Source organism: Strix uralensis, chromosome 11 (assembly GCF_047716275.1).
Source record: "Strix uralensis isolate ZFMK-TIS-50842 chromosome 11, bStrUra1, whole genome shotgun sequence".
Taxonomy (NCBI): domain Eukaryota; kingdom Metazoa; phylum Chordata; class Aves; order Strigiformes; family Strigidae; genus Strix; species Strix uralensis.
Genome location: NC_133982.1, coordinates 21,993,414 through 22,009,337, shown reverse-complemented (window position 1 = coordinate 22,009,337; position 15,924 = coordinate 21,993,414). Strand labels below are relative to the sequence as shown.

The window sequence follows — 15,924 nt, the reverse complement described above, 5'->3', positions numbered from 1 at the left end:
TGATTCTCACATGTGAAGTATTTTGAATCAACTCAACTGGTTGTTTTAAAAGACAGTTAAGCATTAAATAACTATGTGGAATCTTTGAGCAAAAAATGTATCCATGCATATAATCCATAGAATCCAAGGAACAGCAACACAGTCCCTATAAAAACTGAAGATTTATTAAGCAGCAACTAGGCATCCAATGTATGGTATTAGTGCAGTTTTCTGTTTCCCAATTACCTGGCAATACAAACTGTATTTCAAGTATCTTTCAACAAGAATCACTCGATACCTGCAGAACCTTGGTTTCTTCCCGGTGATTTTGTTAATTCCCAAATCTACATAGGAATCACTCATGTTCATATGCAGCTCTCCACCCACATCATTCAAAAATACTCCAAGCTTGGCAGCAGATTCATACAAAGCTATTTCTTCCTTCAATTCCATTAATTCTTCCTTAAAGGAAGAGACAGAAAAAAAACCACAATTACACTGAGCAGGGAAACTCCAAGCAAACGCATTAGACTCTTCCAAAGAAAACAAATACATAGAGCAATTCTTTCTAAATATATTTGTATTTAGCTGTATTTACTTGAATCATCTAGCATTAGTTTTATTTATACTATCATTTTTGATACCTCTAGCAAAGCATATATTAAAACTACAAACTAGGGAACATTTTCTGTTGCTCAGTATATTATATTGTTCTTATTAAAGTTCACATATGAGGTTAAGTATTATTTCTTTCGGTCTTGTTTCTTTCCTGCTGCCCTTGTATAGTAAAGTGGACAACAACAGTACATAGCTGGAAAAACAGCCTATTACTCTAGTACTTATTAGGATTCACAATTGCAAAATAAATCATTTAAGTCAAATATATGAACTGAATTGGAAACCCAGACTTCCAATTACATTTTACAGAGGACACTAGCATTCCCTTTTGCTGGCACAAGGTAAATTTCAGGACATAGTATCTCCAACTATCCCTATAGTCTAATTAAGTTATGAGATTCCCAGCATATAGAATTTACATTTTTCTTTTTCCATAAGCAGGTTAGATGTATGATACCAGATTTGTGCCAATACATACGACCTGCTGTGTTTTAATTAAAAGAAAGAAAAGTCCAGCATGCAACACTAGGAGATGAAGTGGTGGGTTGTCCTTTACTGAAAGGAAACGTGCTTGTTTCCACAACAAATAAAGAGTTTCAACTACCAATCTCTTCGCTATAATGCCCACCCCCCTAAAATCATAACAGTAGAATATTTAATAAAATTTACCTGTAAAGCCTTGTTCATGTTATTGCTTATCATGTGCATAGACTGAGCTTGCTGCAGTTGAAACCGTAACTGATTTGTCTCCTGCATTGAGCCTATTGCAGGAAAGAAAAAGGAGAGAAAGAACAAGTCATAAATATGCAAGAAAGACTATGCAATCTGAAAAACGATCCCTGTTAAAAATAGCGATGTTGATTCTGGTAACAGGCATTACTCTGCTTCTGTTTCTTTGAGCTCATTAATAGTTACTATATACATTACTATTAAAATACTTCAATGTATAAAGGTAGGCACAAGTCAAATACACAGAGCAGAATATTTCACATGCTATTCCTACTGATATAAGTTTCTAAGAACCAGCCTCCAGCCACAAAAACAATTATTTTCTCATTCTGATTTGAATTTAGAAAGGCAATTAAGTCAAATCCCTAACACAGAAATAAATAGCTTGTTCCCAAAGACTGTTATTTAGTCCAAAACTAAGTTTACATATATGCAGCACAAAATGCATATAAAAATAGTTCAATTGCTGTTGCTTGGGGTTTTGGTGTGGGTTTTTTTGTTTGGGTTTTTTTTGGGGGGGTGGAGGGTGTTGGTTTTTATTGGTTTTTTGGGGGGTTTTTTTGTTTGTTTGTTTGTTTTTTTTTACACTCCATCTCGACAACTTCATTTAAGTCTGACTAATGCACTGCATAGGAAATGGTCTAGTACACATTTAGCTTAATGTTGATTCCACTTCAATGGGAACACAGATGTGCAGTTTCATACTTCAAAAAAGAATGAAGCCATTTCTGCAAGGAAAGATAAGGTGTGAGTAAAAGACTGACCTGTTTGCAGTAAATTTGCACATTGCTTTTGGCTTTCTTCTAGGCTTCTTGTCAGCCGATTTATTATTTCTGTTTTTTCACATTTAGTTTCTTCCAGCGTTTTTTCAACCTGCTTAAGATGCTCTCCTAGATTTTTGCAAAGCTCTTTCTAGAAAGAGAGATTATTTTTACTCATGTTACAAACATCTAGCCACCACCTAGGACAGTTCTGGACATAGAAAAAGTCAATACATACAAGACACAGGAGAAAAATAATCAATCAATCTGATAACTAAAGGTGTAGAGGCCAGCTAAATCAATCACGGATCAAATGCTATCCTTGGCTGACAAGTCATCTCTTACAGCATCAAGGGTTTCGGTAGGAGACAGTAAGTATACTCATATACAAACATACATGGATGTGAACTGTTTTGTAATTCCTAGAGCAGTTAGTTTTCAGCATGTCAGATTATCCCCTGTAATTAACCACACAGTCTACTGCAGAAGAATCAAGCCTTCACATTATTTATATTAAGCCTGAGCTTAACTCAATTTAGTTTATTTTAACTGAGCTTAAGCCAAGGTAGCAAGTTCTAATGCTCTGTAAAAGAGTAACTGTAGTTTTTTCATGATACACAAAGTAGACCTTTTGGCATTACTTACAGTTACCTATACAGACCTCGGAGGCACAGTACCTCGTCTTTACGCCTTTTGACTTTTCTATTTTCTCTCAAAAACAGGAGACCTCTCTCTAAATACCCCAAACATACTACCATAAAAAAACCTTTTTTTTTTGCAGTAGAGACAAAAGCTGTGTAAGCTTTGTTGTGGTACTAATAAGCAGAAATTTAGCAGTGCGTTCTTGTTTACAAGCAAGTGCTAGTTACCTTTTCAAACATACAACCCATTTATTTTTATGCATATTTACGTTGAGTCAAGAATTAGAGACCTAGAATTAAATAAATTTCATTCCATTTCCTTTATGTGAAATAAGAGGACAATTTATTAAGGCCTGCCTAGACTGCTTGAATATTTCTAATAGTGTAATGGACTCTTACAACATGTCAGGTAGTTGTAGAGCTTATTAAAATTATTCTGTGTGACACAACCCATATCAAACTCTGTCTTAAAGCCAGCCTTTTTACACTCCATCTCTCTCCTTTCACATCTGTACTTCCAAAATAAAGTGACTGTTCAGTGGTTAGTCATCCTTGATCATTTTGAGACTAAAGCTTGGTGATAGACTGTTTAATAAACAGTTTTTCTTGCAGCAAAAGGATCACATCATTTCTTAATTAGTTCTTTTCTTTCCCAGAGTTATTTGCCAGTACTCTTTCAAAAAGAGATTGTGCACAGAATGAAAGTTCAGGAGAGAAACTAAGACAATGAATTTTTGCCTCCTCTGTATTTGCTATGTACAAACTCACAATTTGAGCTCACAACTGCCTGGAGATGTTTATAAAAACATACCACGTGGGCTTCATAATAGAGACCTATGTAGAATTTCCTTTCCATTTGCTTAGCAGCTTCCAGGAGTTATGAGAATTATAGTTCAAGAAGTGCAGTTTAGGAAACATGGGGAGCTCTACAGCCTCTCCAGTACAGTACTCAGCATCCTAAAATAATTTCTCACCTGCTCTCGGAGTGCAGATTTTGTAGTATCAAGTTTCTCCTCTAATGATAATATTTGCTTTTCATACTTCTGCTTGAGTGCTGAAATAATGGTCTCATGTTGTTCTCTGGCTCGCTGAAGGGCATCTGATCGCTGAAGTTCTATTAGCTGCTTCTGCATGCTTTCCATGGCTACCTCTGCCACTTTGGATTGCTTCAATATCTGTAGGAACAGTATTAGAGTAGCTCCCAGTTACATATATTTTACCCTTGCTCCAATATTCTGTATATCAGTTCAGCTTTTTTGTGCTAGAGTTGCTACAAGTCCTCTGATAATGCCTGGATTTTAATACAAACTGTCCTCCACCAATGCATCTTATTCATTGATCATATATGCAGCTTCTGCAATGATCATGAAGAGTGTTTCAAGAAATTAGCACTTATGTTCAATGCAAATGCACCACAAATATAACTGTAGAGATCTTCCACAATAAACAGTTTTAAAATATTTACAGTACCTGCTCCTCACTGGTAGTAAGAGTCTGAATTTGAGTTTCAAGAGCCTTTATTTGACCTTCAAGATGCACTTCCCGTTCCTTTCCATTCTGATAGAGTTTTTGAGACTCATGAAGACTAACAGCCAAACCATCTTTTTCATCTTAAGAGACAGACATAATAATTGTGTGAGAAACACGGCCAGCCACCCAACAACTTCAAGGAACATGACTGTTCAATATCCCTGCTCTACAGAACCATTCGCTAGGAGCCCTCTGTCTCATACTGTGGGCAACAAGCAGAAGACAGAACAAAAAACATTCAGTCTCCATCCAGTAGCTGGATCCATACTTTCACCCTCTGGTAGCTGGAAGCACTCTGATATATTGCACCTTCAGAACCCTAGTGGAAACAAGCCCCATTCTATCAGCACTGGGAACTAGCATCATCCCTTACACCATTTAAAGGGTGAAACAAAATAATTCCTCTCTAGAAATAGTCAAGACCTAACAAAATGGTTGACAGCTGAAGTTTTCTCTATCCCTTGCTCCTTTTGCATTCTAAAAATTATATTCCTTTTACTCCTTTGGCATTCTAAGAATTACATTCTTAAGTCTCTAAGCTCACAACTCTTTTTTGACCTTTCCTATAAGAAAAGGGAGATCAAGACAACCACCAGTCTCCACTACAGCTTTTATCATTTCGGAAGAGCTGCTCTCTACATACAGTCCAGCAAATGGCATGTTAAACCAAACAGCGCAAGACAAAAAAAGGGTTTAATAGATGTACGCTTCTCCTATTGGGGTTTAGTTTTGTTTAATTATTTTTTGTACTTTTGATGCACTACTCTGGGAAACTTCTCACTTTTCTGTACATTTTTAATGCCTGGCACACAGGGACTCTGGAATACAATGGTGGTCTTGAGAATGCAGTAAAAGTTAAGACAGTTACACAGTCAGACACCAATCCAGAGAATTTTCTTTAGAACAATGTTTTGGGGAGGGGGTTAGGTCCACATAATCCCAAATCAAGTTTATAAATATGATCAATACCTGCAGAGGCACTACCTAAGTCAAAGTTTCAGAATAAATTAGTTGCTAGGTATGAATAAAATCTAAGAATTAATACAAAACATTTTACCTTTGACCATTGAAAGCTGGTGATTCAAATATCTAATCTGCTGTGCACTCTTTTCTAGCTTTTCATTAAGTTCTTCCAGTTGTCTTTCTCTTGCTTTATTTAGAATTTGAAGTTGAAGAATCTGCATATTTTCTGAAGTATCTGCCAAATTCCAAAGAGCATACAGACAAGTCAGCACAGTCAACTAACCAAGAAAGTCATCCTTGTAAGTAATTCCCGCCCCAAGTTACTTCATGCAGTGCCAAATTCAGTGTTGGTTCACAAAATTGCATCATTCCTTAATCAATATTTGATTCACATCACCTGAGTTGCTCTGGCAGCAATTGCTGAGGAATTGTAGGAACTACCAACACAATTCAGGCCTAACAGCAAGCCCAGATAAAGGTTTACGTGCTGTGAATTCACACACAGTCTTGTGGCAACTATACGTTTTCAAGATGTCTAACAAGCAAAGTAGTTCTGTCATTTGAAGTGTAACTAACAGAAAAGCCCAATGTGGCATCAAGCAAAGTATGTTTTCTAATGTATTTTATTAGTCATTATTTTCCAGTATTATAAACAAGACAAAGTGCCAGCAAGACTTGAGATCAGAAATAATTCCACTCAGTCTGACCAGTCAAAACTACATTTTTAATAGCCTCATTTTAATAGCCTCAAATACCCTCAAAGACTCAAATACCCTGATCAAGAAGAGCTGATTTATAGATAAAATGGGGAAAAAACAACCAACCAAAAACAAAACAAAAATTAGACCTATCCCAATGTGAGCTTACAGCAAACTAAAAGATCATATACATAACATACTTTTAGTTGTCCTCTTACTAAAAATCTACTGAAATTAACATGTTTCCCATTGCTGATTTCCAGTGGACTTTTCACACAAGTTTATTTCAAGTCTAAACTGCAAACACTTACTTTCATCATTGCCCAAGAATTCATGTTGCAAATCTTCAAACACTTCACTTCTTCTGGTTCCTTCTTGGATGACTGGAATTTTTTTATGAATGCCATTTTGATATGGTTTATAAGTGACTTTGTAAGATTCTGGTGACTGGCCACTGACAACATCGGACGTAACAAATTGCTGTTGTGATAACATATACATAAGGGGAAATAAGTTACAACTGTAGTCTTGCTCAGTGAAAATATTTTAGAGATTGACATGAAGAAGAGCTCTAGTAGCTCTTCATTTTCAGGCGTCAATGCAGCACACCACTTAAGTGTGATAGAAATTTTCATTAAAGCTTCCACTTTAGGAGAGTGGTGAAGTGTCAACTTCAGTAGAGTAAGCGCACACTTAAGCGAATCACATTCATTCTACCTTATGGAATTCTACCTAGTCAACAAGAGAAAAAAAAGCACATATGAAAACCCAATTATTTAATGCTTCATTGTTTTAAATGGACTACAGAAGTCTCGCATCACTGTTTAAACTGATAAGAGACTGAAAGCATTTAGAAATATTATTACCAATAGTTAAAGACCTGTGAAAATTTTCCAAAAGAGACAGAAAAAAAAATGTATCAGCTTCTACACCTTAAGATGTTCCTTTGGAGCATCTGGAAAATTTATTATTTTACTTTGCTGATTGTTGACTTCTGGTTTATGGCCATTTGTATACGGCCTGAAGTTTTCAGGAAGATGATACACATTGTTCTGTTGGTAGCAACTTGGAGCATTAAACCCGTCTCTACCAAGATACACATCCTCAGGATCCTCTTGACCATTCTGGCCACAGTAATCTTCTTTAACATCATATAAATGATTCTTCTCTTCATCGGTATGTAGGCCCTTCCAATTCTTTCCATGTTTTTCAACATGATCATTTTGCTGGTCACACAAGAATTGTTCAGGGTACAGGTTTTGTCCTTGTTCATAACCCTATGAATGGATAAGAAGTTTGGAATTGTTCTCTCAAAACTGAGATTTCCCCCCACTCCTCACCCCTCTTTTTCTGGGGTTACCAGCCTCCAAGTTCGAAATACTTCAAATGAATAGCAAAACACATCACCTACATGAAAAGTATTTCTCTAAGGAATTTAAATAATATTTAGCATATTATTATGAACAAGCAGTTCCTTCCAATTACATCACTGTGCATACAAGCTTACATTTTGAGGATCACTTATCAATGGATGATCATTCCAGCTTCCATCATGTTTCCCAGGTTCAGGTGATCTAGAGAAAGACAAGGAGCTTAACTATGTACTTACAACTTCAGGAAAAAAACAAAACAAACCATCCCTCCATTAAATTAAGTGGCTATCTAGTTTTTTTTCTCACAGAACACAAGCCATACTGCAAACTGCACTACAGGACCCCTTTTACTTGGATTGCTTTTATACACCTCTTCAGCTCAGATTTGCTCAATTCTCAAAAGCACAACATAAATAATAAAAAGTGTGCAAAATTCCTTACTGCTCCTCAGTCTCATGAATGCTACAGTCTGAATAGCTGGAGAGCTGGTCTCCACTGTCCTCCAGCATATCATGGGGAAGGTCTGTCAATAGCTGTTGCAACTGAAACAGAAGAAATAACATTCATTACATGCTTTTCAAAAGAACGCATACAAGTTCAGTCCAAAGAGAGAGAGACAGGTGAAATAGGGCACTTGCACAAAATCCTGTTTTTCTTCTGCCAAGGAAAGGTTCACAACACTGGAATTCAGAGACACTTATACCACAGAATGCTTAATAGACTACAGCACCAATCAAGTTATCTTTCTGGCAAACTCTTGCTAAGAAAAGAGCTGCACCAAAAAGAGGTATATCTGACGGCATTTCCCTTACATGTCCCACGACAGACTGCTTTTGAAGAATGATCTGCAAACTAATCATGCCAAGGCTTCTCCTCCCTAAATCCCAGGCAAGACAGGTACTGGACATTCAAAACACGCTCTTTCTGAGGAGTCTGGATTGAAATCCAGATCAGAACTTGCCAGTCAGTGTTACTAGACGCAAGAATTCATCGCTGCAATGATTAGTGGTCTTCTCATGTGTTCAGATGAAGTCACCAAGAAACGACACAAAGGAAAATTCTAATTCAGGAAATAGATAGTTGCACCACAGAAAAGAAAAAAAATCACACAACCAAAACACACCTGAACTTACTTGTTGTAATGATTCCCATATAGAATGTACCTCTTCTTCCAATTTTCAGAGAGGCTTTGATATGGGACCACAAACTGGGCTTCTTGTGGATCTGAGCTATGTACTCTCTTATTAGGTGACTGCCAAACTGCACAATATATTCAGAGTTATTACATGCAGTTTCTGAACCCTAACTGTGTTTTTCTCCAAACTCTCAAAGCATGTGTTAATAACAGCAGAAACATTAGCTGCCCCATACTAAATAACAAAGAAAAGCTAATAAGGTAAACAAACCAAAAAAACCCCATAAAACAAAAACTATCATCTACAAAAAGTTTCTCTTAAAGACAGCATGTTTTCTCAGGTGCTATTTTAGATGCTCTCTAAGACCAAAGGATAGGCAAGAAGTTAAGGACAACTTTTCTAAACATCTACAGGACAACAGACCACCAAAAGTTTGTTCCTAGAAATCCACTAGTGGCATGAAGAAGTTTTCCTATCTTTAGAAAATTCTCTAGACTGATTATATCTCATCTCCATGAAACAGGAAAGGAAAGGCAGCATCATTCACTGAAGATGCCCTTTCCTTTGCCCTACTTGCAACCAAGGACATACTCAAGCACCATAGATTTCACTGGTCTTGCATTGCTTTGGAAACTTAAAAGTCAAGAGAAAGCAGTGCATACTCTGTTCCCAAAACACCATCATGAGAGTTCATATTCAAACTGAGCTCAGCCTACCAGGTTAGCTAGCACAGAACTCCAGATGTGGGTAAGGATTACCCAAGTTAGTGTCAAAGTACTCTCCTACCATGTAGATTTGCCCCCTTTTCAAGGAAAAAACCACCCAATTTGCTGTGGCAGAAAACTTAAACTAATGCAGAAACTCTCAGATTACTTTTTGACCAGGGAACATAGCAGAGCCAGTGCTTTAGTCTCCTTTTAGCAGGCTACAAGTCACATCCCACTGAACTATCTATATGTAGAGTTTTGTGAACCCCACCTTGCCCCAGTTCAAATGTACATGACCTACAAGGATTGTCACTAACTTATTCCAAAAAGGCTGCTTTGTGCCCATTGCCTCTTGTCCTGTCACTGGGCACCACTAAAAAGAGCCTGGCTCCATTGTCTTTACACCCTCCCTTCAGGCCTTTATACACATTGATGAGATTCCCCCTGAACCTTCTCTTCTCCAAGCTAAACAGTCCCAGCTCTCCCAGCCTCTCCTTACAGAAAAGATGTTCCCCTCAACACTCTCTCTTGCTCACCCACTGTAGTAACACTACATTTATTTCACTACTTGTTCTTCTGCACAAGCACCACATTCTTTATCTGGGTGGAAAGTTTTGGAACGGACATCAGATTTCCTACAGTCTTTGCAATAGCATCTTTCCAGGTTGTACAGCTACTGTTCTACTACACATTTCTATGAACATTTGTCTCTACGTTACCTTCACTCTAGAGAGGGATCCCTGAAGTATATATTGGGGACATTGCCTGACATGAACACAATTTACCACACTGTAAAAAAAAAACCATTATGCACATTCATGTTAAATGCACATTTTGCCAATTCTCTTTATGAAACAAAAAGAACAGAAGCATTCAAAGTATTTTAACTTCAAAATCCCAAAACATTTGCATATATTTTTCTAGAGATTAAAGTATGTAATTTAAAATTGGAATTTTAAAAATTGTTCCTCATTCTTTTCTAAGCTAACCAAATTTTCAAGTGAAGGAGAGTTGTTGCTTTCTAAGTATTTGTAATAAGTGAAATAGCTGTCAAGAAATACAAAATATAGGTGACACCAGCCTTTTGCATTTGATCTACTGCATAGGCAAGGAGTAACAGTCTTCCAGCCAGTACATATGACACTGCAAGGCTCTTAAGATGCAGCATTTCATTATCTCTTTACTTTTTTATGCCACTCTTCCAAAGCACCATCTGCACTCTGTTTTGCTCTTAACAAAGACAGCATAAAACTTTTTTCTTTTTTAAAAACACTTAAAAGAGAAGTAGGAAGAAGCTAGATACACAAGCCTTCAGACTAAATTTGTTCTTTTTCACCTCTTGTTCTCTTGCATAATCCTCTTGGTCATAGTCTTCATCTTCATGTTGAGTTTGTAGAGCTCCACTATCAAAGTCAAGGGACATTGTTTTCTAATGTTTTTGAGCATCCAGCAAAACCTATCACAAGACAGGAAAATGTCACATGAGTACAAGTGTGGAGTGAACCAAAAAGTACCATCCTCACTCCCTGAATTAAGTAGCCAAACACACACAAAAGTATCTTTTTGCACATTACCTGTAACATTCACTTAAGCTTTTGTTTCTTGGTATGTCCAACACTACTTGTTTCCAAGAAATTAGCATTTAAAACAGATTATTTGGACTTTTCATATGCTGACATTATTAAATTATTGACATTCACTTACAACCAGACATATTTTCTTCAAGTTCTAACATCGTATGCTATACATATGCTGTAATATGTGTTGATAATTATGTCCACTTCTAAATCTTACTTCATTTTAGAAAATAACTATACTTTGTACTAAACACGGAAAGTATGCTGCTGCTTGTGCATTTGGATAACAGGAAAAGTATCACGTCAGTTCCAGATTTGACTGCTTAATAAAGAGCCTCAGAATCCCAAGGACTTGTCCACTGTAACGTCACTGCTCAGTGTAAACTACAGTGCATAAGTGCTGCCCTACATTTGGTTGCAGGTTACTCCCTGATGAAGAGATACTTGTGACAGGCAGTTATGAGCTAGAAATGACTGATGAAGATTTTACAGAATGGCACATTCTTTAGGCATACAGGTGTAGCACATGCTGAAGTCTTTACTCAGTATAAAGTAAGCTTTACAAGAGCATTATTCCCAAGTTAAAAGACAACGTGTCACTTCATTATGCTTACCCACTGATATTCAAGAAAACTCTCCAATACAATTAACAGGAGTCCTAACAACACACGTACCTGTCTCTGTGCACCCCCTAACATACCAGCTTCCATAGTGTGACCGTCTGCAACACCGCTCGTAGAATGATGCTGAAGCAGCTCAGCCACGTTCCCCCCAAACCCGCATCAGCTGTAAACGGCCACCTGCCCTCTCCTCTTCCTTAAAGCTCTTCCCAACCCCACGAGCTGAGGCGACCGGACGAAAGGACACAGCCTCCCTTCATTGGCCTCACGGCCTCTAAGAGCCGCAATCAGTCACGGAGAGCCTGGCGGGGGGGGGGGGGGGGGGGGACGACGACACAGACCCAGGAGGGTGCGTCGCCACAGGGCGCGCGGGGTGAGCTCGTCAGCCGCCGCCTCAGCCCCCTCACGGCGGCGGTACGGGGCTGGCGGGGAGGGGTACTGCCGTTACTCACGGCACGGCCGGAGAAGCACCTCCCGCCGAGGCCCCCGCGGCCGGCTTCGCCTCTGCAGGGCAGGGGGCAGAGCGTGGTCCCGAGCACCCAGACTCACCTGAGCCGCCGGGCGCCGCAGCTGCCCGCCTTCCCCCAGCACAACAAAGGCACGCCCCGCGCGCTTCCGCATGACAACCGAACCTCTGACTGACTGACAGCCGCAGGCACCAACCGGCGGCCAAAGGATCGCCGCGCCGGAAGGAAGGAGGGCGGGACGCGCTCGCCCCGCCCCAATCGCGCTCGGCTGCGCCGCAAACCCGCCTCCGCTGTCTGTTTGAAAGCAGGCGCGCATGGCCGCGGGAACCTGCCTGGCTAGTTGATTGGCTAAGCTGTCAACCAATGGCTGTGGCCATTTTGCAGAGGGGCGGGTCTTCCCCGTAACGTTGCGAGTGCGCGCGCAGGGAGGTGTTCGGCGCAGGTGGCGGAGGCGCCATCTCACAGCGAGACGTGGCCGTTGCCTGGCAACGCGCGATGGCGTTGTCGGACAGATGCCCTCGTGAGGTCACGGCCCGCTGGGATGACGTCCTGTGACCGGGGGCTGGTCCCCACGACAGCGCCATGGTGAGCGCTGGCAGCGCGGCGCGAGCACCTCTCATTTTAGAGCAGCTTCGTGGCTGGGGGCGGGGGGGGCTGCCGGGAGTTCCCGCCCCTCACCGCCTCGCCGAGCCGCTCCTGAGGGCGCCGCCGGGGGCCCGCGCCCGCCTCAGGGAGCGGTGGTGGCGCAGGATGGCCGAGGGCCCGGGCTGCGCTGGACGCAGTGAAACGCCTCAGGGGGCTCGGCCTTTGCCTGTAGAAGCCCCACTGCAGCAGCCAGGCCGTACACAGGCGGCTTTCCGCAGGGTGCCCAGTGCTCAGGGAGCCGCTCTGCTTCGAGAGCTTGCTTTAATCTGTACAAGAACTTTAAAAGTTTTTCTGAGCGAACAAACTTATTCCACTGAATTGCCTGTAGCAAGCATTCTCAAAAAAAAAACCAACCCACCACAGTTTTTTTGAACAATGAGTGTTTGTTCAGAGATGAGGGAGATATGTAACAGCTCCATCTGGTGACACGTACCCTCAGCAGTAATGGTGCTGCCTGCCCGCCCTAGCAGCAGAAAATGGAAGCCGTGATGGAAGAGAGGGCTTTCTAGTAACCATTAGAACAGAGATTCAACAATTCTCAGCATTTTCACAAGCATGAAGAGATTTAAAAAAAAAAATTAAACCTGCCTGACAATTCATACTAACTTTCTCAAGAACAGTATTTTGGAAAACTTACCAAAATTCATATAACTTTTTTCTTTTCAGCATAGTTACTTATTCGAAGACTTCCCACAGCAGCTGACAGTGTACAGTACATGAGATGGCTGGTCCACAGAAGCTAAAAGCAGCATTAATAACTAGGTGAAGGCACATAAATGTTAGAAACCAAAAACTGATTTCCTAGTTCCAGCTCCAGAAGAATGAATGTAATTTATTCTAGGATAATGTCTGTTGTCTGTAATGCATGCTTGTGTTGTGTTTGAAATGTATCTAATTAGTTGGATTCTTTGCTCTCTCTCACATCAAGAGATTTTGAGATACTTATTTATTGCACTAGCACCCAATTATCTCCCTTTCCTTACCTTTTTCCTTCACAGTTTTGCTTCTGTCACATACAAAAGATGCAGGAGCAACAAAACAAAGATTCTAGTCTTACTTCTTTTTAAGTTAGTGATATTCAAAGAGGGAGACTTAGACTGCATCATACTGTGATCCAAACATCACACACTGGCTCTGGATGTTTTTATGCATTGGTAAAATGAAAATTGGTGAAGTGAAAAGAAGTCCCTAAATCAGCATCTTGACTGGCAAAGTCATACAACTTTGATCTCATACTACCACAACTCCAAACACTATTATTCTAGCCCTGAGTAACCTTGATCTGTACTAAAAATATAGATGGAGTTCTGCACATTTTCCTTCAATGATCTGTCATAAAACTCAGCTTTGATGCAAAAATCAAAACCGCCCTATGCAGGTCTTTCTTTATCTTTGACGTGCCACTGAAGTAGCTATTTTGCTTCATTGTTTGCTCAATAAAGTTGTGCCTAGCACATTATGAAGTTTGGTAAGACATGAGAATAGAAAGGGTACTATGCAGGGATTGAATATTCCAGTTACAGGTTCTTGCTACCTATATCCTTGCAGTGGCACAAAGCTTGAGCATGAACTCTTGCTGGGGGCCTTCTTCACAGGTGAAAACCTTGCATAGAACAGGCATAGGCTTGAGCTTCTGGTCTGAGGGCTTGAGCTATCAATAATGCCAGACTACTAGCAAGGAAATCCACTACTAATGTTTTAAAGCTTCTCACTGCTTCAATATATGTAATTGAGTACTCTAATCATGTTCTTATCAAGGAATAAAGTATATTTTATGCCTATTAGCTGAGGGTAAGAATAAATATGGGTTTTAGTCAGCTCTAAGTGTGGCTCTTTACATCATATTTTCCGCTCCAAGAAAGCTTATGTCTTCAATATTTTCATGTGTATATGATCCCTCTTGTTTACTAGAGGAAAAAGCTCTTACTATAGTGTCCCATTTTATATGAAGACAGGCAAAAGAACAGAATGTAATGTTTTATAGTCAAGTCTTCCAGCAACTGCTGAACTCCACAACAATTGTTTGCCTTATGGAACTGAGCCGGTGGGCTGGGAGACAGAGAGAATGTCCCTGCTCATGCCAGAAGCCATTGCTTATTTTAAAGGGACAACTTGCTCAGGCCATCACCTGGGCTACCAGTTCATTCCCCAAATCCCCCCTGCCTTTCTTTAGTTACTTATTAAATTACTGTTTCTTCAACAGGAAGCCCAAGAAATCACTGTTCACTCTGAATATAGGATTGTTCATATTTAGAGTATTTATTGTGGCAAAACAATTCATAGGTTTCCTTTAAAAGACTTTTTTCCATGGAACAAATGGACTCTACGTGAAGAAAGGGAAAACCATATCTTGTTTTGGAAAGAACACTGAATAAGGGCACATGCAAAGTTCAAACAGTCTTTGAAATAGTTTTCTCTCAAAACGTATCATTAGTTTTGTTCAGCGTCTCTAGTTTGTAAACAACCATGTAATCAATGAAAATATATTTAGCCTACCTTTAAAAAGAGATGTCTCCAGTATTAATTGGTAATAATAGTAAAATCATATGCAAGACAAAAATATTAGGATCTAGCATGCTTGTCCTTTAACAAGTTCTATTCCAAAATTATATTACATATATTAATTTCAACTTTGTAAGTGTTGCATAATCTCAAATCTTTGAGTAGTCAGACAGTGATAAAAAAATGATTAAGAAACCAGACAACCTTTCTGTATTGTGAATGCTATTCATTCCAAACATTACTTGCTAGTAAAGTGCTGTTACAAGCAAAATGAAATTGTTAGTGTCTATCGAAAGCAGATGACATTTTAGTAATAGTCAAATTGTATTTGTTTTGGCAAATAGTTAAAAGCTTAGACACGTTTGTTTAACCACCCAAAACTAATTCAGTATAAATAATACTGGTTTCCAATAATTCTATGCTAAAAGGCACATACTAATGTTCCAGCAGTTCGTTCAAGTGAGCTTTTGCATGTAGAGGTTTAATTGTGCTTTTAAATATTTACTGATTCAGTATGACCTTGAAAGTGACATTTGTGCATGTCTAAAATACCTTCTCACAAATGAATCTCACACTCTGAAGGTGTAATTTTGTTAAGATTAAGATTATATATATCTATATAACTATGCTTGTTGATCTCTATAGATCTACATAGATATACACATATACATATATTCATACATACACACACAAAAGAGTATCTTCTGGAACAGCAGCAAAAAGTGCAGTCTATACTGTTTTGAATTGTCTTCATAATAGAAAGTTCTCGGTACAGTTTTCAGATATGAATTGTCTTGGGATTTGTGAGATCCAGGGGATTATTTGTGATACTGCATGTGTCCCACATTACTCTCTTTCCTTACAGGCTGCTTCAAGGTGACTTCACTTCCAGAAGAGATGATTGGCAAATTATTTTCCATGTGATACTGAATAAGATGACCCACACTATCAAATATATGGTCTTTGGTTCTCACCTAA

At 39.3% G+C, this 15,924-nt stretch overlaps 2 protein-coding genes across 7 annotated transcripts in view; both read right to left on the bottom strand.

Annotated features, from left to right (window-relative positions):
* Positions 1-11,969, bottom strand: part of CEP152 (centrosomal protein 152) — a 29,542-nt gene extending 17,573 nt beyond the window's left edge. For 3 of the 5 annotated variants that reach the window (XM_074880415.1, XM_074880416.1, XM_074880417.1), the window contains exons 1-12: positions 11,882-11,969; positions 10,472-10,591; positions 7,734-7,834; positions 7,427-7,493; positions 6,852-7,196; positions 6,231-6,399; positions 5,316-5,456; positions 4,199-4,338; positions 3,703-3,903; positions 2,091-2,238; positions 1,267-1,358; positions 278-441 (exon numbers count right to left, since the gene is read on the bottom strand). In XM_074880415.1, the coding sequence (XP_074736516.1) occupies positions 278-441; positions 1,267-1,358; positions 2,091-2,238; positions 3,703-3,903; positions 4,199-4,338; positions 5,316-5,456; positions 6,231-6,399; positions 6,852-7,196; positions 7,427-7,493; positions 7,734-7,834; positions 10,472-10,558 (1,655 nt within the window). In that variant the 5' untranslated portion in view covers positions 10,559-10,591; positions 11,882-11,969. Of the gene's footprint in view, positions 1-277; positions 442-1,266; positions 1,359-2,090; positions 2,239-3,702; positions 3,904-4,198; positions 4,339-5,315; positions 5,457-6,230; positions 6,400-6,851; positions 7,197-7,426; positions 7,494-7,733; positions 7,835-8,425; positions 8,553-10,471; positions 10,592-11,881 lie in introns of those variants that run through there. The other 2 variants (XM_074880418.1, XM_074880419.1) reach the window with 2 other exon arrangements.
* Positions 11,970-14,679: 2,710 nt separating this feature from the next.
* The window catches only part of SHC4 (SHC adaptor protein 4), a 34,326-nt gene continuing 33,081 nt past the window's right edge, over positions 14,680-15,924 (bottom strand). For both annotated transcript variants that reach the window (XM_074880129.1, XM_074880130.1), the window contains exon 12: positions 14,680-15,920. In XM_074880129.1, the coding sequence (XP_074736230.1) occupies positions 15,765-15,920 (156 nt within the window). In that variant the 3' untranslated portion in view covers positions 14,680-15,764. The remainder of the gene's footprint in view (positions 15,921-15,924) is intronic.